At 51.6% G+C, this 14,327-nt stretch overlaps 1 protein-coding gene across 4 annotated transcripts in view; it reads right to left on the bottom strand.

Moving 5' to 3' along the window:
* STEAP3 (STEAP3 metalloreductase) overlaps nucleotides 1-14,327 on the bottom strand; it is a 45,774-nt gene that overhangs the window by 15,199 nt on the left and 16,248 nt on the right. For all 4 annotated transcript variants that reach the window (XR_005528847.1, XM_039234893.1, XM_039234894.1 and 1 more), the window contains exons 2-3: nucleotides 2,400-2,899; nucleotides 211-738 (exon numbers count right to left, since the gene is read on the bottom strand). Coding sequence is in view for 3 of the 4 variants with exons in the window: in XM_039234893.1 (XP_039090824.1) it covers nucleotides 211-738; nucleotides 2,400-2,899 (1,028 nt within the window). In the remaining variant the exon portion in view is untranslated. The remainder of the gene's footprint in view (nucleotides 1-210; nucleotides 739-2,399; nucleotides 2,900-14,327) is intronic.

The raw sequence follows: 14,327 nt of genomic DNA, 5'->3' as shown, positions 1-14,327 counted from the left end.
ACTTGCAGCCCTACTGTGTGTGCTTCCCCGCCCTGGGCTGTGCCCACCAGCACAGGGTCTTTCCTGGGTGGTTCACGAATCCTCAGCACCTCGAGCGAGAGGCCAGGGCATGGCGGGGCGGGGCATGAGGTGCTGGGGCGGGGCCGCTGCATGGTGGGGCGGGGCCAGGGGCGGGGCCGGGACCACGGAGCCCGGGGAAGTACCACGTACCTGTTCGATGGCTAGGTTGACCACCTCGTAGCGGTTAACGCGGCCCAGGGGCAGGCAGAAGCTGTAGAGCGCGTGCAGGGCGGCGCAGAAGAAGCTGAGGAGGCCTATCTGCTTGCGGTGCTGCAGCCAGTGGTCCAGCCAGTCGGGGAAGCGGCGGTACTTGGTGCCCCGGCGCAGCTGCAGGGCGGCCGCCAGCACGCCGGGCAGGTACACCAGCGACAGCAGCACGTAGGCCACGCACGGCAGCGTCGTGTTGACCACAGACACGGGGAGCTTGTAGAACTTGCTCTTGCTGTCCCGCACGTAGGGCTGCAGGACGTCGCGCACGAAGTTATAGATGTAGAAGAAGATGAAGAGCCCCAGGGCCAGGAGGGTGGGCACCTTCCAGCCCGGGAGGAGGCGCAGGGGCATGGCCTCCACCTCCCGGGCCGAGACCAGGGCCCCCATGTCCACGGGCGTGAAGCCCATGGCCTGTACCAACTCGGAGACGGTGCGCTTGGCTTCCGGCTGGTCGCTGCAGATGGGCACCTGTGGAGAGGTGGCAGGGCGGGGGTCAGATTGGGTGGCAGGCTGCAGGGGTGGCCAGGGCCTCAGAGAGTGTCTAAGCCAAACTCCTCACTACGGGGCTGAGGAAACCGAGGCCAGGGGGCCACAGAAGGTAGTTCTGACTCCCAGGCCAGGGTCCTTCCTTGGATCCCTCTAGCCTCCCAGCCCCTAGGTCCAGCATGCCCCCGATCTAAAGAGAGGCCCCAGGGCTCACCTGGCAGTGAGCATTTTGTCCAGCTCACTGCCATCAGCAACCACAAACAACACACCCACCTAGGCAGCCCTCCAGGGCTCCCCGGAGTAGCTGCTTTGAGAACTGTGGCCAGCTCCGGGGGTCGCTCAGTAACTAGGTTCTGCAGACAGCCCAGAATGTGCAGCTGTGGTTACAGCTCCATCCCTCAGCCCATAGTGTCCCCTTCAGTGGTGTCCCTTGGCCCCCTACGGCCCTCAGCCACCACACGAGTCAACCCCGGCCTTGCTGCCCACCACATGCTCCACGCAGCACATTAGTGTCCTCAGATCTCTGAACACTGTGGCCTTGCTGACACTGTTATGGTTGGTCTGGTCCATAGCTGCTGATTTAGCACCTACTATGTGCCGGGCTTTATACATGCAGCCCTCAAGCCTATAGGTTAGTATGTCCCCATTTTTCAGTGGCGTAAACTGAGGTCCAGGAGCATCATTTCTCACCTCTGTACCTTTGCACATTGTGCCCTCAGCCCAGAGTGTCCTCCCCTTTCCCTGAACCTGACAACATGAAGCGGGACCTAGCTGAAACTGACCTTGAATTCTTCCCTAGCCGGCTGCTAGCTCTGCTCCCTGCAGGCCCTGCCTCCCAGCTCTCCCCTGCCGTCCCTTGCCTGTCCACACACGGGAGCCCCATGATGCAGGCTGTAGGTAGGGTGCTCTGATCAGGGGTGCCGAGACACCTGTGGGCTCTCCCACAGACTGGCACAGAGCTGGGCAGAGGAGGCATCTGGGCTGGACAAACTGGTAGAAGTTCCCAGTTTGTTCCCACACCAGAGCCAGACATCCTTCCTCCAGGAAAATGCAGGTGGCCTCTTCGCATTAAAAACCACCTCATCTTCATAAAAGCCCCTCCTCCCAAGAACGGTAGGCAGCCCTGGCCATTTCCTGGAGCCATTTTCCACCTCTAGAAAAAAACCTGCTATTGACAATTCTGAGAAACTGACTCAGTTCTTGGAAGCTCTTAGAATCAAAGAGCTAATGTTTAGGGCTTGCCTGCTTCCTCAGGACCTGGCACATACATGCGTTACTTTCCTCTTTCTCAGCCCACCCTCAACGCAAAGTCTGTCCTTTCCTGACTCCTAGTAGTAAAAAGAAAGTCATCAACCTCTTCCCCTTTGCCCAATGGGAAATCACGTGGTCACAGAAGAAAGAACATGGATTTCAGGCTCATATGAACTTGGTTCAAACCCCAGCTCTCCAGCCGTGGGACTTGGTCTAAGTAAGTTAATTAACATCCAGGAGCCTCCGTTTCCTGATCTGTAAAATGGAACTTTGCAGCGACGGGAGATGAGCTGAGGTAATGCACATAAAGAGCCTGGCATACCGAGGACCCTCCACGAAAGTTAGCCATTTACATTTATTGTGATGATGTCTCGAATTCCCCTGGCACCTACCTGCCTGTTCCCATCCCTCGGGCCGAACTGCAGGGTCCAGGCAGAGATGACGTTGAAGGCCTTGACCACTGTGCAGGTGGGGAAGAGGGAAGCCAGGTACTCAGCATTGGACTCGTGGTGCCCAAGGTGCTCCTGCTCCGTGGGGTTGCTCACATCCACCAGGATCTTGCCAGCCAGCTGGTCGCTGAGGCTGCACAGTGAGGAGTAATGCTCCCGGAACATGGCCACAAAGATGATACCAGGCGAATCCACTGCATCTGCCTGGAAAGTCACTTGTGCCGCTGAGGGGAACAGCCCGGCCGTGCGCTTGGGGTTGCGGCTCCCCACCACCACACTGAAGCCGGAGCTCACCAGGCGTGTGACCAGGGAGCGGGCAAAGTCCCCGCTGCCCAGGACCCCCACTTTGGGGGACTCGCTGGGGATGTCGGCAAGGCTCCCATCACTGTCCATCAGGCGGCGGCTGATCAGAGGCTTGTCCATGTCTCCTGACATCTTGGCGGCTGGAAAGAAAGCAGAACTTGGTCAGTGGAAAGCTCCAATATCGTCTTTCATGTCACCTTCCTCTTTCTTGTCTGACTACATGGTGGTCAGACAGTCCCCCAGCAGCCCTTCGTGTTACTATATCCCAGCACAGAGGGACAAGCTGAGTGAGACCTAGCGCCTTCCCAGGGAGACTCGGGAAGAGGGGGAAGGACCTCTGCCCTCCACCCATTGTCCTTAGTCCTGGATTATTTCCTTGGGACACATTTGCAAATTTACAAGGGTGCTGAGAGAGAAGGGTATGGAATTTCCATGGTAAGCACCATGCAGTGCCGTCCTTCTCTTCAAAGGAGTATGTGACAGTTATCGTTAGAGCAGCTTGAAGGCAGGGGACCCTCATCTTATCTGATTTTGCGTTTCTCCATTGGTCATAGGGCCTGGTACCACGATGGTGCTCTGTGTTTGGGTGACCTGAATCCTGCTCTCACAGGGTAGAAATGGAGTGAGACAGAATGGTGAGTGGGGCCTTGAGATTGGGTGTGTGCCCTGGGGTCTCCTTTACTGAGCCTCACATATGACAGAACATGATGGAAAACCTGGCTTTGGCCAGGAGTTTATAGTAAACTTAGACAGGAAACATTCTGCGGTCATTGTCACCAACTTCTTTTTTTTTTAAGATTATTTATTTTGAGAGAAAGCATGAGTGCGTGAGCAGGGGAGGAGCAGAGGGAGAGAGGAGAGAGAATTCCAAGCAGGCTCCATGGTGTCAGCATGGAGCCCAGGACGAGCCCCGATCCCATGAACTGTGAGATTGTTACCGGAGCCAAAATCAAGAGTCGGGCATTTAAATGACCGAGCCACCCGGGTGCCCTGTCACCAACTTCTAACTGAAATTTGCTACATCCCTCAAGGATGAACATAAGCAGCGAGACACAACAGTATTAGCAGTACCTGTCAGGTTGTCACCAGCACTGACCAGTGTCATATCACAAGTTTAATTGTCAAAGAGTTCTTCATGGGGCGCCTGGGTGGCTTAGTCGGTTAAGCGTCCGACTTTCGCTTGGGTCATGATCTCGCGGTTCGTGGGTTCGAGCCCCGCGTCGGGCTCTGTGCTGACTGCCAGCTCAGAGCCTGGAGCCTGTTTCAGTCTGTGACTCCCTCTCTGACCCTCCCCTGCTCACGCTGTCTCTCTCTCTCTCCTAGTAATAAATAAAACATTAAAAAAAAAAAAAGAGTTCTTCAAATACTATATAAACTTTTCACTAACTTAAAATCATGGTACATATGGGATACCTGGGCAACTCAGTCAGTTAAGCATCCAACTTCATCTCAGGTCATGATCTCACGCCTCATGAATTTGAGCTCCACATCGGGCTCTGTGCTGACAGCCTGGAGCCTGGAGCCTGCTTCCTGTGTCTCCCTCTCTCTGCCCCTCCCCCAGTTGCACTTGCTCTCTCTGTCTCTCTCTAAAAATAAACATTAAGAAAATTTAAAAAATCATAGTACATAGGAGCACCTAAATATATACAACATATATTAACAGATGTGAAGGGAGAAATAGATGACCATACAATAACAATAGGGGACTTCACTATCCCACTTTCACCAATGGATGCAGACAGAAAAGCAATACAGAAACTGGACTTGAACTATACTTTCGCCCAAATAAACCTAACAGACACACACAGAACATCCCATCCAACAGCAACAGAATACACGTTCTCTTTATGTATCCACAGAATATTCTACAGGATAGAACTCTTTAAAATATTGGTATTGAAGGAGTATACCTCCACATAATAAAAATGATATAAGATAAGCCCATACTAAAATCATACTCAATAGGGAGAAGCTGAAAGCTTTTCCTCCAAGATCAGGAACAAGGATGCCCCTCTTGTCACTTCTCTTTAACATAGTACTAGATATCTTAGCCAGAGAAGTTAGGCAAGAAAAAGACAGAGAAGGCATCCATATTGGGAAAGAAGAAGTAAAATTTGTCCCCGTTTGCAGATGACACGATCTTACATATAGAAAACTCTAAAGACTCCACATGAAAAAAGCCTGTTAAAACTAAGAAACTAATTCAGCAAAGTTGCAGGATACAAATTAACATACAAGTATCAGTTGTTTTTCTTTCTTTCTCTCTTTCTTTCTTTTCTTTCTTTTTTTAGTTTATTTATTGAGAGAGAGAAAAAGAGAGGGAGGGAGAGCCAGAGAGAGAGAGAGGGAGAGAGAATCCCAAGCAGGCTCCATGCTGGCAGCACAAAGCCGTAAGTGGGGCTCGATCTCACCAACTGTGAGATCATGACCTGAGCCAAAATAGAATCGGGCACTTAACCGACTGAGCCACCCAGGCACCCCAAGTAGCGCTTCTAAGCATTAACAATGAACTAGCTGAAAAAGAAATGAGGAAAAGAATCCCATTTACAATACCATTGAAAAAAATAAAATACTTAGGAATAAATTTAATAAAAAGGTGAAACATCTGTATATACAAAACTATGAAAAATGATGAAAGAAATTCAAGACACAAATAAATAGGAAGATATCCTATGATCATGGATTGAAAGAATTAATATTGTTAAAATATCCATAGGACTTAAAGTGATCTATAGATTTAAAGCAATCTCTATCAAAATTCCAATGGTATTTTTCACAGATATAGGAAAACCAATCCTAAGATTTGTATGGAACTGCAGAAGAGCCCCAAATAGCTAAAGCAATCTTGAGCAAGAAGAACAAAGCTGGAGGCATCACACTTCCCAATTTCAAATTATATTACAAAGCTATAGGAATCAAAACAGTGTAATACTGGCATAAAAAGACACAGAGATCAATGGAATAGAGTCCAGAAATAAACTCATGCATATAAAGTCAACTTATCTTCAACAGGTGTCAAGAATACCCATTGGGGAAAGGACAGTCTCCTCAATAAGCGGTGCTGGGAAAACTGGACATACTCATGCAGAAGAATGAAACTAGACCCTTGCCTCACACCATACACAGAAACCAACCTAAAATGGATTAAGGACTTGCTCCAAAAGGATGTAAAACCTGAACTGTATAACTCCTAGAAGGAAACATGGGAAAAGACTCCTTGACATGTGTCTTGGCAACACTTTGTTTTGTTTTTGATTTAATACCAAAAGCACAGGCAACAAAAGTAAAGACAAATTAGGGAGACTACATCAAACCAAAAACCTTTAGCACCGCAAAGGAAACAATAAACAAAATGAAAAGGCAACCTATGGAACAGGATAAAATATTTGTAAACCATCTATCCAACATAGGAGTAATTTCGAAAATATGTAAGGTACTCATACAACTTAGTAGTAAGCAAAACAGGGGTGCCAGGGTGGCCCAGTTGGTTAAGAATTCGACTTTGACTCAGGCCATGATCTCACAGTTTGTGGGTTTGAGCCACACATTGGGCTCTGAGCCCAGGTCAGAGCCTGGAGCCTACTTCAGATTCTGTGTCTCCTCTCTTTCTGCCCCTCCCCTGCTTGCTCTCTCTCTCCCTCTCTCAGAAACAACCATTAAAAAAAAATTGTAAACAAAACAAGACAACCTCCCCCAACAAACAATTCAATTAAAAAATGGGCAAAGAACCTGTAGACATTTTTCCAAAGATGACATACAGATGGCCAACGAGTAGATAAAAAGATGCTCAACATCACTAATCATCAGGGAATGTAATCCTGAACCACAATGACCTATCTCCTCAAACCTGTTAGGATGCCTAGTACCAAAAAGTCAAAAGAGAATACACGTTGGTGAGGATGTGCAGAAAAGGGAACCCTTGTGTATCATTGATGGGAATGTAAATTGGTGCTGCCATTATAGAAAACAGCATGGAGGCACCTCAAAATATTAGAAGTAGAAATACCATATGATCCAGCAATCCATCTTCTGGGTATTTATCCAAAGGAAATAGCATCTCTATTTCAAAGAGATAGCTGCCCCCCACGTTTATGGCATGATTGATTACTAACAGTAGACAAGATATGAAAACGACCTAAGTGTCCACTGATGATGAATGGATAAAGGAAAGATTGTGTGTATACACAATGGAATATTGTTCAACCTCAAAAATGAAGGAAATCCTTACAGTTGTGCCAACAGGGATGAACCTGGACGACATTATGCTACATGAAAGAAACCAACACAGAAGGACCAATACTGCAACATTCCATTTGTATGTAGAATCTGAAAAAGTCAAACTTAGCAGCGGAAAAGTAGAACGGTCACCAGAGGCTGGGAGGTGGGGAGATGGGGGTCAAATGGCATTCATTCTCAGTTATAAGATGAACAAATTTGAGAGATCTAATGTATAACATGGTGACTAATGTATAGTCATATAACCGTATGCATGTATATACCGTATATATAGTCACATACCACAGTCATATATAACCGTATATACTGTATATATAGAGTACTGTATACTTGAAATTTGCTGAGAGGAGCTCTCCAGTGTTCCCAATGGTGGTAATTATGTAAAGAGGTGGATACGTTAATGACCTTGATTGTGGTAATCATGTCAGTGTCTATGTATATCAAAACATCACATTGTACACCTTAAATACATAGATAGCTTCGTCCATTGTACCACAATAAGGGTGGGAGTAAATATCAGACCTGCCATGTTGTTATTTAACGTACTGATAAAGAAGCACGCATGTTACTGCTGCACACTTAAAAACCTATTTTGGGAGCTGTGTTTCACTATAATTGGTCTCCTTTGTAACCCTAGGTTACTTTGTGTATGTAAGAGTATTCTAAGCAGAACTCCAGGGGCTTCGCCAGCCTGTCAATCCTCGGCAGAGAAGGGCTAGACCCGCTGCCAGCAGGAGCCAGTGGAGCAGCAGGGGTGGCTTTTAACCCCCTCTTCCCATTTTCCACAGCAGTGTCCTGGGTGAGGGATGCGTGTGTGTATGGTGGGTTCAGGGTCTACTGCAACAGAGGGGGGGCGGAGGGACCAGGAGACTGTGCCTCGGCTCTATCATGGACCCTCTGCGTGTCCTCCTCCGACAAGCCCTGTGTCTCTCTGGGCCCCAGCTGAGACCTTTGCAGGTCACACTTTGCTCGGAGATGACAGATAACGCAATCTTAAAAGGTTCTGAAAACTGCCACCTGGACATTTGATAAGGCAGTGGTGGCAACAGCTCCTGTTTAGGGGGTACCTACTGCTGCTCTAAGGCCTTTCCACAGTGACAGTCACCTAGGCCTCACAGAACCCCACAGAGTAGGTGCAATTAGAAGCCCCAACTTAAAGAGGAGGCAACTGAGGCTCAGAGAGGTTGAGGAGCGTGCTCCAGGCAGCACAGAGGGTAATGGGGAAGGTAAAAGGGAACACAGGTCTGCCGGCCTCTGAAGCTAAGCTTCCCCAAGAGTCTTACTGCCTGGACAGAGGACGTGTCCAGAGATACCCCAGTGAGCAGAGCTGGGACCCTGTGGCTGAGACAAGGGGGTGGGGTAGAAGGGGACACGCCTTGCAGCCAGGACCCCTCCCACCCCCTCCAGCTCATGTGGGACTCCTTTGCACGCTCTGATGGGCACAGTCCCTCCCTGAAAACTGGGAGAGAGTTTTCTGCCTGGTTCTGAGAACAAGGCTATTTTTCCAAACGGCGATGGGCTGCCCTTCGTAGATGCAAGCGGGGCTCTTGATGACCCCCCGCAGCGCCGGCCTGGGAGCCGCCTGTCTGTGGAAGGCCACCTTTGGCACCCAACTCTGCCTGGGCCTGTCAGTGCCTCGGTCTCCCCAGCTGTACAAGGGACACAATCACAGCACCCGCCTGAAGGGGAGGTTGTGGGAATAAAGAAGTTGAACTACGCAAAGCCCTTAGAACAGCTGGGCCCTCGGTGGGTGTCGGTCAGTAGTCCTAAGCACATACTCGCTGCACCAGCAGCAGGGGTGAGGCAAAGCAAGGGCGCAGAAGACCCCAACACCCCTTTGGCCCTGGGCAAGGGGGGACGGTCAGGACGCAGGCTTTGCTGGTGGCCTCAGGCTCCGGGACCAGCATGGGGGATTTGGGTGGAGGCGAATGTAAACTGCTCCACAGGGACTTCCGTGTTCCCTGTGTCACTCAGATACACGGGGGCCTTCCCCATTCACTGCACCAGCCACCCAGGGACGCCAGCCCTGCCGGGACTTTTGGCCCTATGGGGAGGGGGTGGGTAACCACCTGAAGCCTCCAGTCATGTTTGTTAGCAATTTGGAGGGACCCCGGGTGGGTCCTTCCTGGACAGAAGAGTCTCTTTTGCCCTCTCCCTCCTCTGTCTCCTATTGCTGGAGTAACTACCATGTGCTGAACACTTTTTTCCCTAACATTTATTATTTTTGAGAGAAAGAGACAGCATGAGCAGGAGAGGGGCAGAGAGAGAGAAAGGGAGACACAGAAGAAGGTGCTATGTCTGTGCCAACAGCTCCCTCCCTGGGTGAAGGGAGGTCAGGTGGCACAAAGCCTAGAGGCCCCAGGGGTCCAGCGCAGCCCCGTGCCTGTCCATGTGGCCCAGAGGTAAGAGAGTGAGTGACTAATCCTGGATGGGCCCTGGCTCCCTGGTTCTATTTACAGATCCGGAGGAGGGAGGAGGGAGGTAGGAGGCAGGGGATCAAATTACAGCTGGAGTGGGGGTGGCAGGCAGGGCCTGCAGGGGCACACAGGCCTGGCCCCCCACCAACCCTCCCTCCGTCCCACACAAAAGGGCACTGAGGCTCCCTGTGCGGGAGCCGGCACAAACCGCATGCCCCAAATGCTCTGGGTGTTTGCCCGGGCTTGCCTGGTTCCTCCCACTTGCCAGCAAGGTCATGTCATGGGCTGCACTTGTGGCTGGGAGCCCTGTGGGGCCCGCGGGCTCCCCTTCCCGCCGTCTGGCAGGCCACTCACAGTAGCTAGTCACGACACGGGCAGCCGGCCCTACGGCCTCTCCTGGGTGGCCAGCAATCACCCCTTCAGGCCCAAGTGGCGAGGGCAGTCCACGTCCTCAGAGGGGTCAGGGCGGGGCCAGATGTGGTGGTGGCGGGGCTGGCCCTGGCAGCCTGGCAGCTGGACGGAGGCGGGGTGCCCTCCACCCCCTCCCGCGCCGAGGTGGACCTGAGCCTACATTTCTGGCCCTGGGCACAAGAGAGGGCAGTAGCACAGCTCTTACTCTCAAGCGGCCCACAGTTCGCTTCAAACTTGGTTTAAACTCTATCCGGTCAGTAAAATTCAATATGGGGCAGGGGGCAGTGGGGAGGGACGCATTCCTATTACAGCTCTTTTCACTTATAAGTTAACCGTATTAAAAATGTTACAGTTCGTGCTAACAAATCGTCACAGAGAACACAAAACAATGCTGGACGTCATGAGCCCCCGGGAGACACACGTTAAAACCATGCGATGCCACTCTACTCCACCTGGATGTGCAACAAGACACAGAGAAGGGGTGCTGGTGACGATCTAGAAGCGCTGGAAGCCACCTCCCCTCCCAGGGATGACATTACAGCAGTACAAAATGAGCAGCCACCGTGAAAGGCAGTCCTCAAACAGACGACTTCTGTAGGACGCCATTCCACTCCTAGGTAGGCACCCGGGAGAACTGAAAACACACGAAAATGTCTATACCAGCATTCCTGGTGCTCACAACACACCACACGTTGAAACAACCCAACATCCATCAACGGGTGACTCGATAAATAAAACGTACCCTAGCCACACGATGGAGTATCAATCAGCAATAAAAAGCTGTTAAGTACTGATCCAGGCTATGACGTGGTGGATCTTGGAAACAGTATGTTAAATGAAAGAAGCCAGCCGCCAAAAGGCCACACGTTGTAGGACTCCATTTATGTGAAATGCCCAGGATGGGCAAGCCCATAAAGACAGAAAGTGGATTAGTGGTTTGCCAGGAAAAGGGCGGGGGCAGGGGAAATGTTAAGTGACGGCTCATTGGTTCAGGGTTTCTTTTTCAAGTGATGAAACAATTCTATTTTTTAAAGCATTTTTTAAAATGTTTATTCATTTTTGAGAGACAGAGAGAGACTGAGCGCGAACGGGGGAGGGGCAGAGAGAGAGGGAGACACAGAATCGGAAGCAGGCTCCAGGCTCTCAGCTGTCAGCACAGAGCCCGACACAGGGCTCGAACCCACACACTGGGAGGTCATGACCTGAGCTGAAGCCGGACACTTAACTCACTGAGCCACCCAGGTACCCTGAAACTGTTCTCTTTTTAAAATGTATTTCTTCTTGAGAGAGAGAGACAGAGAGAAATAGAGAGAGAGAGAGAGAGAGACAGGGTGGGGGGGGAGAGAGAGAATCCCAGGCAGGCTCTGAACTGTCAGTGTGCAGGGCTCAAACTCACAAATCAGGAGATCATGACCTGAGGTGAAATCAAGAGTTAGAGGTTTAACTAACTGGGGCCCCCAGGCCCCCCAGTGATGTAACTATTCTAAGACAGCTGTACGCCTCTGCGAACATATTAAAAACCACTGGGTTGTATACTTTAAAGGGGTGAGTTGTATGGTATGTGAGTTATAACTCAATAACGTTATTATAAAAAAAAAAGAAATTGAGGGGTGCCTGGGTGGCTCAGTTGGTTGAGTGTCTAACTCTTGGTTTTGGCTCAGGCCATGATCTCACAGTTTGTGGGTTCAAGTCCCACATCGGGCTCTGCGCTTACACTGTGCTGCCTGCTTGGGATTCTGTCTCCCTCTCCCTCCCTCCTTCTCTCTCTCTCTCAAAATAAATAACTTAAAACAACATAACAAAAAAGGGAAATGGAGTGCATGAACCAAGAATACACCTGCCTTGGGTGACAGTCCAGGGGCTCCTCGTGGACTTAATGCATGGATTCCGTGACATCAGCGTTGGTGGCTCTAAGTCATTCCCTGGCCATTTCCCACATTTTCCTGAGCCCCATGACCTCTAGAAAAGTGAGGCTTATGTATTCAGAGCTACGAATTACTGTTGTTGGGGAGATGGCATCACGGGCTAGCTCACTTGGCTTCCTTCCACTCATGCAGCTTGTTCCCTGAGCTCCACACCACGCAGGCAGACAGCCACCCAGGGCCACAGTGCGCGGCGTGCAAGGAAGGTACTGAGGTCTGAGGCCCACCCTTCTGGCCCCTGGGATGGGTCAGTGAGCAAGGCAAATGGGCGTCAATGAGAGGGGGCAGAGATGTGTCATCTGCTACTCTCCCAAACGACAGAGGGTTTACATAAGGACGAGCAGCCGGAAACTAGCACACAGTTGATAATCCCCTAGTATGAGGTCTAATTCAGCAGAGGATCGGCCCCCGAGAGCCATCGTGGTCACTGGGAGCGTGTCCTGCCAGGCTAGGCTGCCTCCCCTGAGTACAGCCATGAGATCGCAGGTTCAGGAAAAGGTCTGGATGTTTCGGATTTGCTCAGGATCACCGCTGTAGTAAACTGCAAGGTAGGCCAGCAAGAACCCGGGCCTGGAGGAAGCTGGGGCTGTATTTCAGCCCAACCCCTCACTAGCTAGGTGGCCTCACCAAGTCACGTTACCTCTCTGAGCCTCAGTTTCCTCATCCATACCCACCTACGTGTTACCCGCTTAAATGAGATGTAGTAAGGATTACGGGACAAAGTGCCACCACCAGAGCACGCTGAATTCGCTCCCTTTTCATGTTCCTCTCTTGTCTACGATTTTTAAAAACCTTTAGTCTGCGTAAAGCAGAAATAGAAGCACCTCAATCAATACATGGCGTTCTGTGCTGACTGGAAAAACTTACTCTATAATTTTCTAAAAATGTGCCCCGAGATGACGGCCTGGAGGGATGCACACATTTCCCACTGAGGCAACTGCGGGGAGCGGCTGGCCGCTCTTTGGGGCCCAGGGAGTGGAAGAAGAGGGCGCGGCAGAACACAGATGGGAGGGAGAAGTAGGCAGAGGCCGGTGGCCGGGAGTGGGGCCCCAGGGTGGTTTGGGACTGGGCGGTGGGCCCCCTGAGCTCTCTGAGGACTGCCAGCCCAACATCCGGCTCCCTGCAAGCGACGGTCCTCATGCCACTGGTGTCCCCAGGCCACCCTCCCTCCCCAGGATCCCCAGCTCCCGGATCAAATCCGCAGCAGCTGCCTCTCTGTCCCCGAAAGCAGCCCTTTTCCCCACCGAAGGTATTGCTCTCTTTCCCGTCAGTCTCCTCCCCGGGCTCTCAGCTCCTCGGGGGGTGGGAATGGAGTCAGACTCACTTCCGCGACCCCAGCGCTCAGCCCACCCAGTGCCACGCATGTACCAGGTCACACCCGAGCTGCACCTGGGTCATGGGGGCGGGGGGAGCTTGTTAAAACACACTGCTGGGCTCCCTCCCCGGAACTGCTGCTGCTGCTGCTCCTCCTCCCAGCACCATACTTTGAAGACTGCTTCAGACGAGGGGCATAAGGGGCACCTCGGGGGCTTGGTCAGTTGAGTGTCCGACCTCAGCTCAGGACAGGATCTCACAGTGTGTGGGTTCGAGCCTCGCGTCGGGATCTGTGCTGACAGCCCAGAGCCTGGAGTTTGCTTCCGATTCTGTGTCTCCCTCTCTCTCTGCCCCTCCCCTGCTCACGCTCTGTCTCTCTCAAAAATAAGCAAACATTTAAAAAAATTATTTTTAAAGAAAATGAGCATAAAAGGGGCTGTGCAAGGGGTGAACCTCTCCAGATTCGACTTTTTTCCTGGGGTTTTAAAGTCAGGCCCAGCCCCTAGTCTCCCTCCCAAGTCCTCCCTGTCCCCCAGGACTCTTGCTATCAGTGCTCTCTCCCTCTGCTCCCCTCAGCCTTGGGAGGCAGGTGCATGTGGCCCACCCCTGCATACCCCTTGGGCCACGCAGAGCTGGGTCCCTCCCGTGAAAAGGTGATCAGGGCCATGGCAACATTGCCCCGAGGCAGTGAGGCAAACTCACCACAAGGTGCTCTCAGCACCCCCCTCCCCGCACGTGGATCACCAGGCCCACTGCAGGCTGAGGGAGAAGACAGGGGCAGTGCCGGGCAACCACACAGATCCTGGGGGGCCCAGGAGTCCCCAACTCCCTGACTGGAGACACCTTCCAGGAGGACCGAGTTTTCTGGATGGCCGAGAATTCAGGTGGCCTGACTTCATACCCAGGGCTCCTCCACTGGCACAGTTTGACAGGTGGGTCAGGAAGAAGTGTTCACTGGACCAGTTCATTACCACTCACTGCCAGTAGAGAGGCAGGATGGCAGTCAGTGCTGGTCGGCAGGGGGAAGGACAAAGTCCCCATGGTCAGCACCAAGGCCAGAGGCTTGACACAGAGAAATTGTGAAGCCCTTAGGTCTCCATGCTGCATGACACCCCCCCACCCCGCCCCAGAGGGGGGGCACCACCTACGTTGTAATCCACATAAACAGTAAGTAACCTCTATGCACACCCTGTGCGTCTGTATGCAATAGTTGGTCCTACGGATCCTGGTCTGCAAAATGTCCTCATTTGTTATTCCCTGACTGAATA

Source organism: Hyaena hyaena, unplaced genomic scaffold, assembly GCF_003009895.1.
Source record: "Hyaena hyaena isolate Hyena2069 unplaced genomic scaffold, ASM300989v1 scaffold_91, whole genome shotgun sequence".
NCBI classification, from domain to species: domain Eukaryota; kingdom Metazoa; phylum Chordata; class Mammalia; order Carnivora; family Hyaenidae; genus Hyaena; species Hyaena hyaena.
The sequence above is the reverse complement of the archived record's forward strand: the minus strand, read 5'-3'. Positions and strand labels throughout refer to the sequence as shown.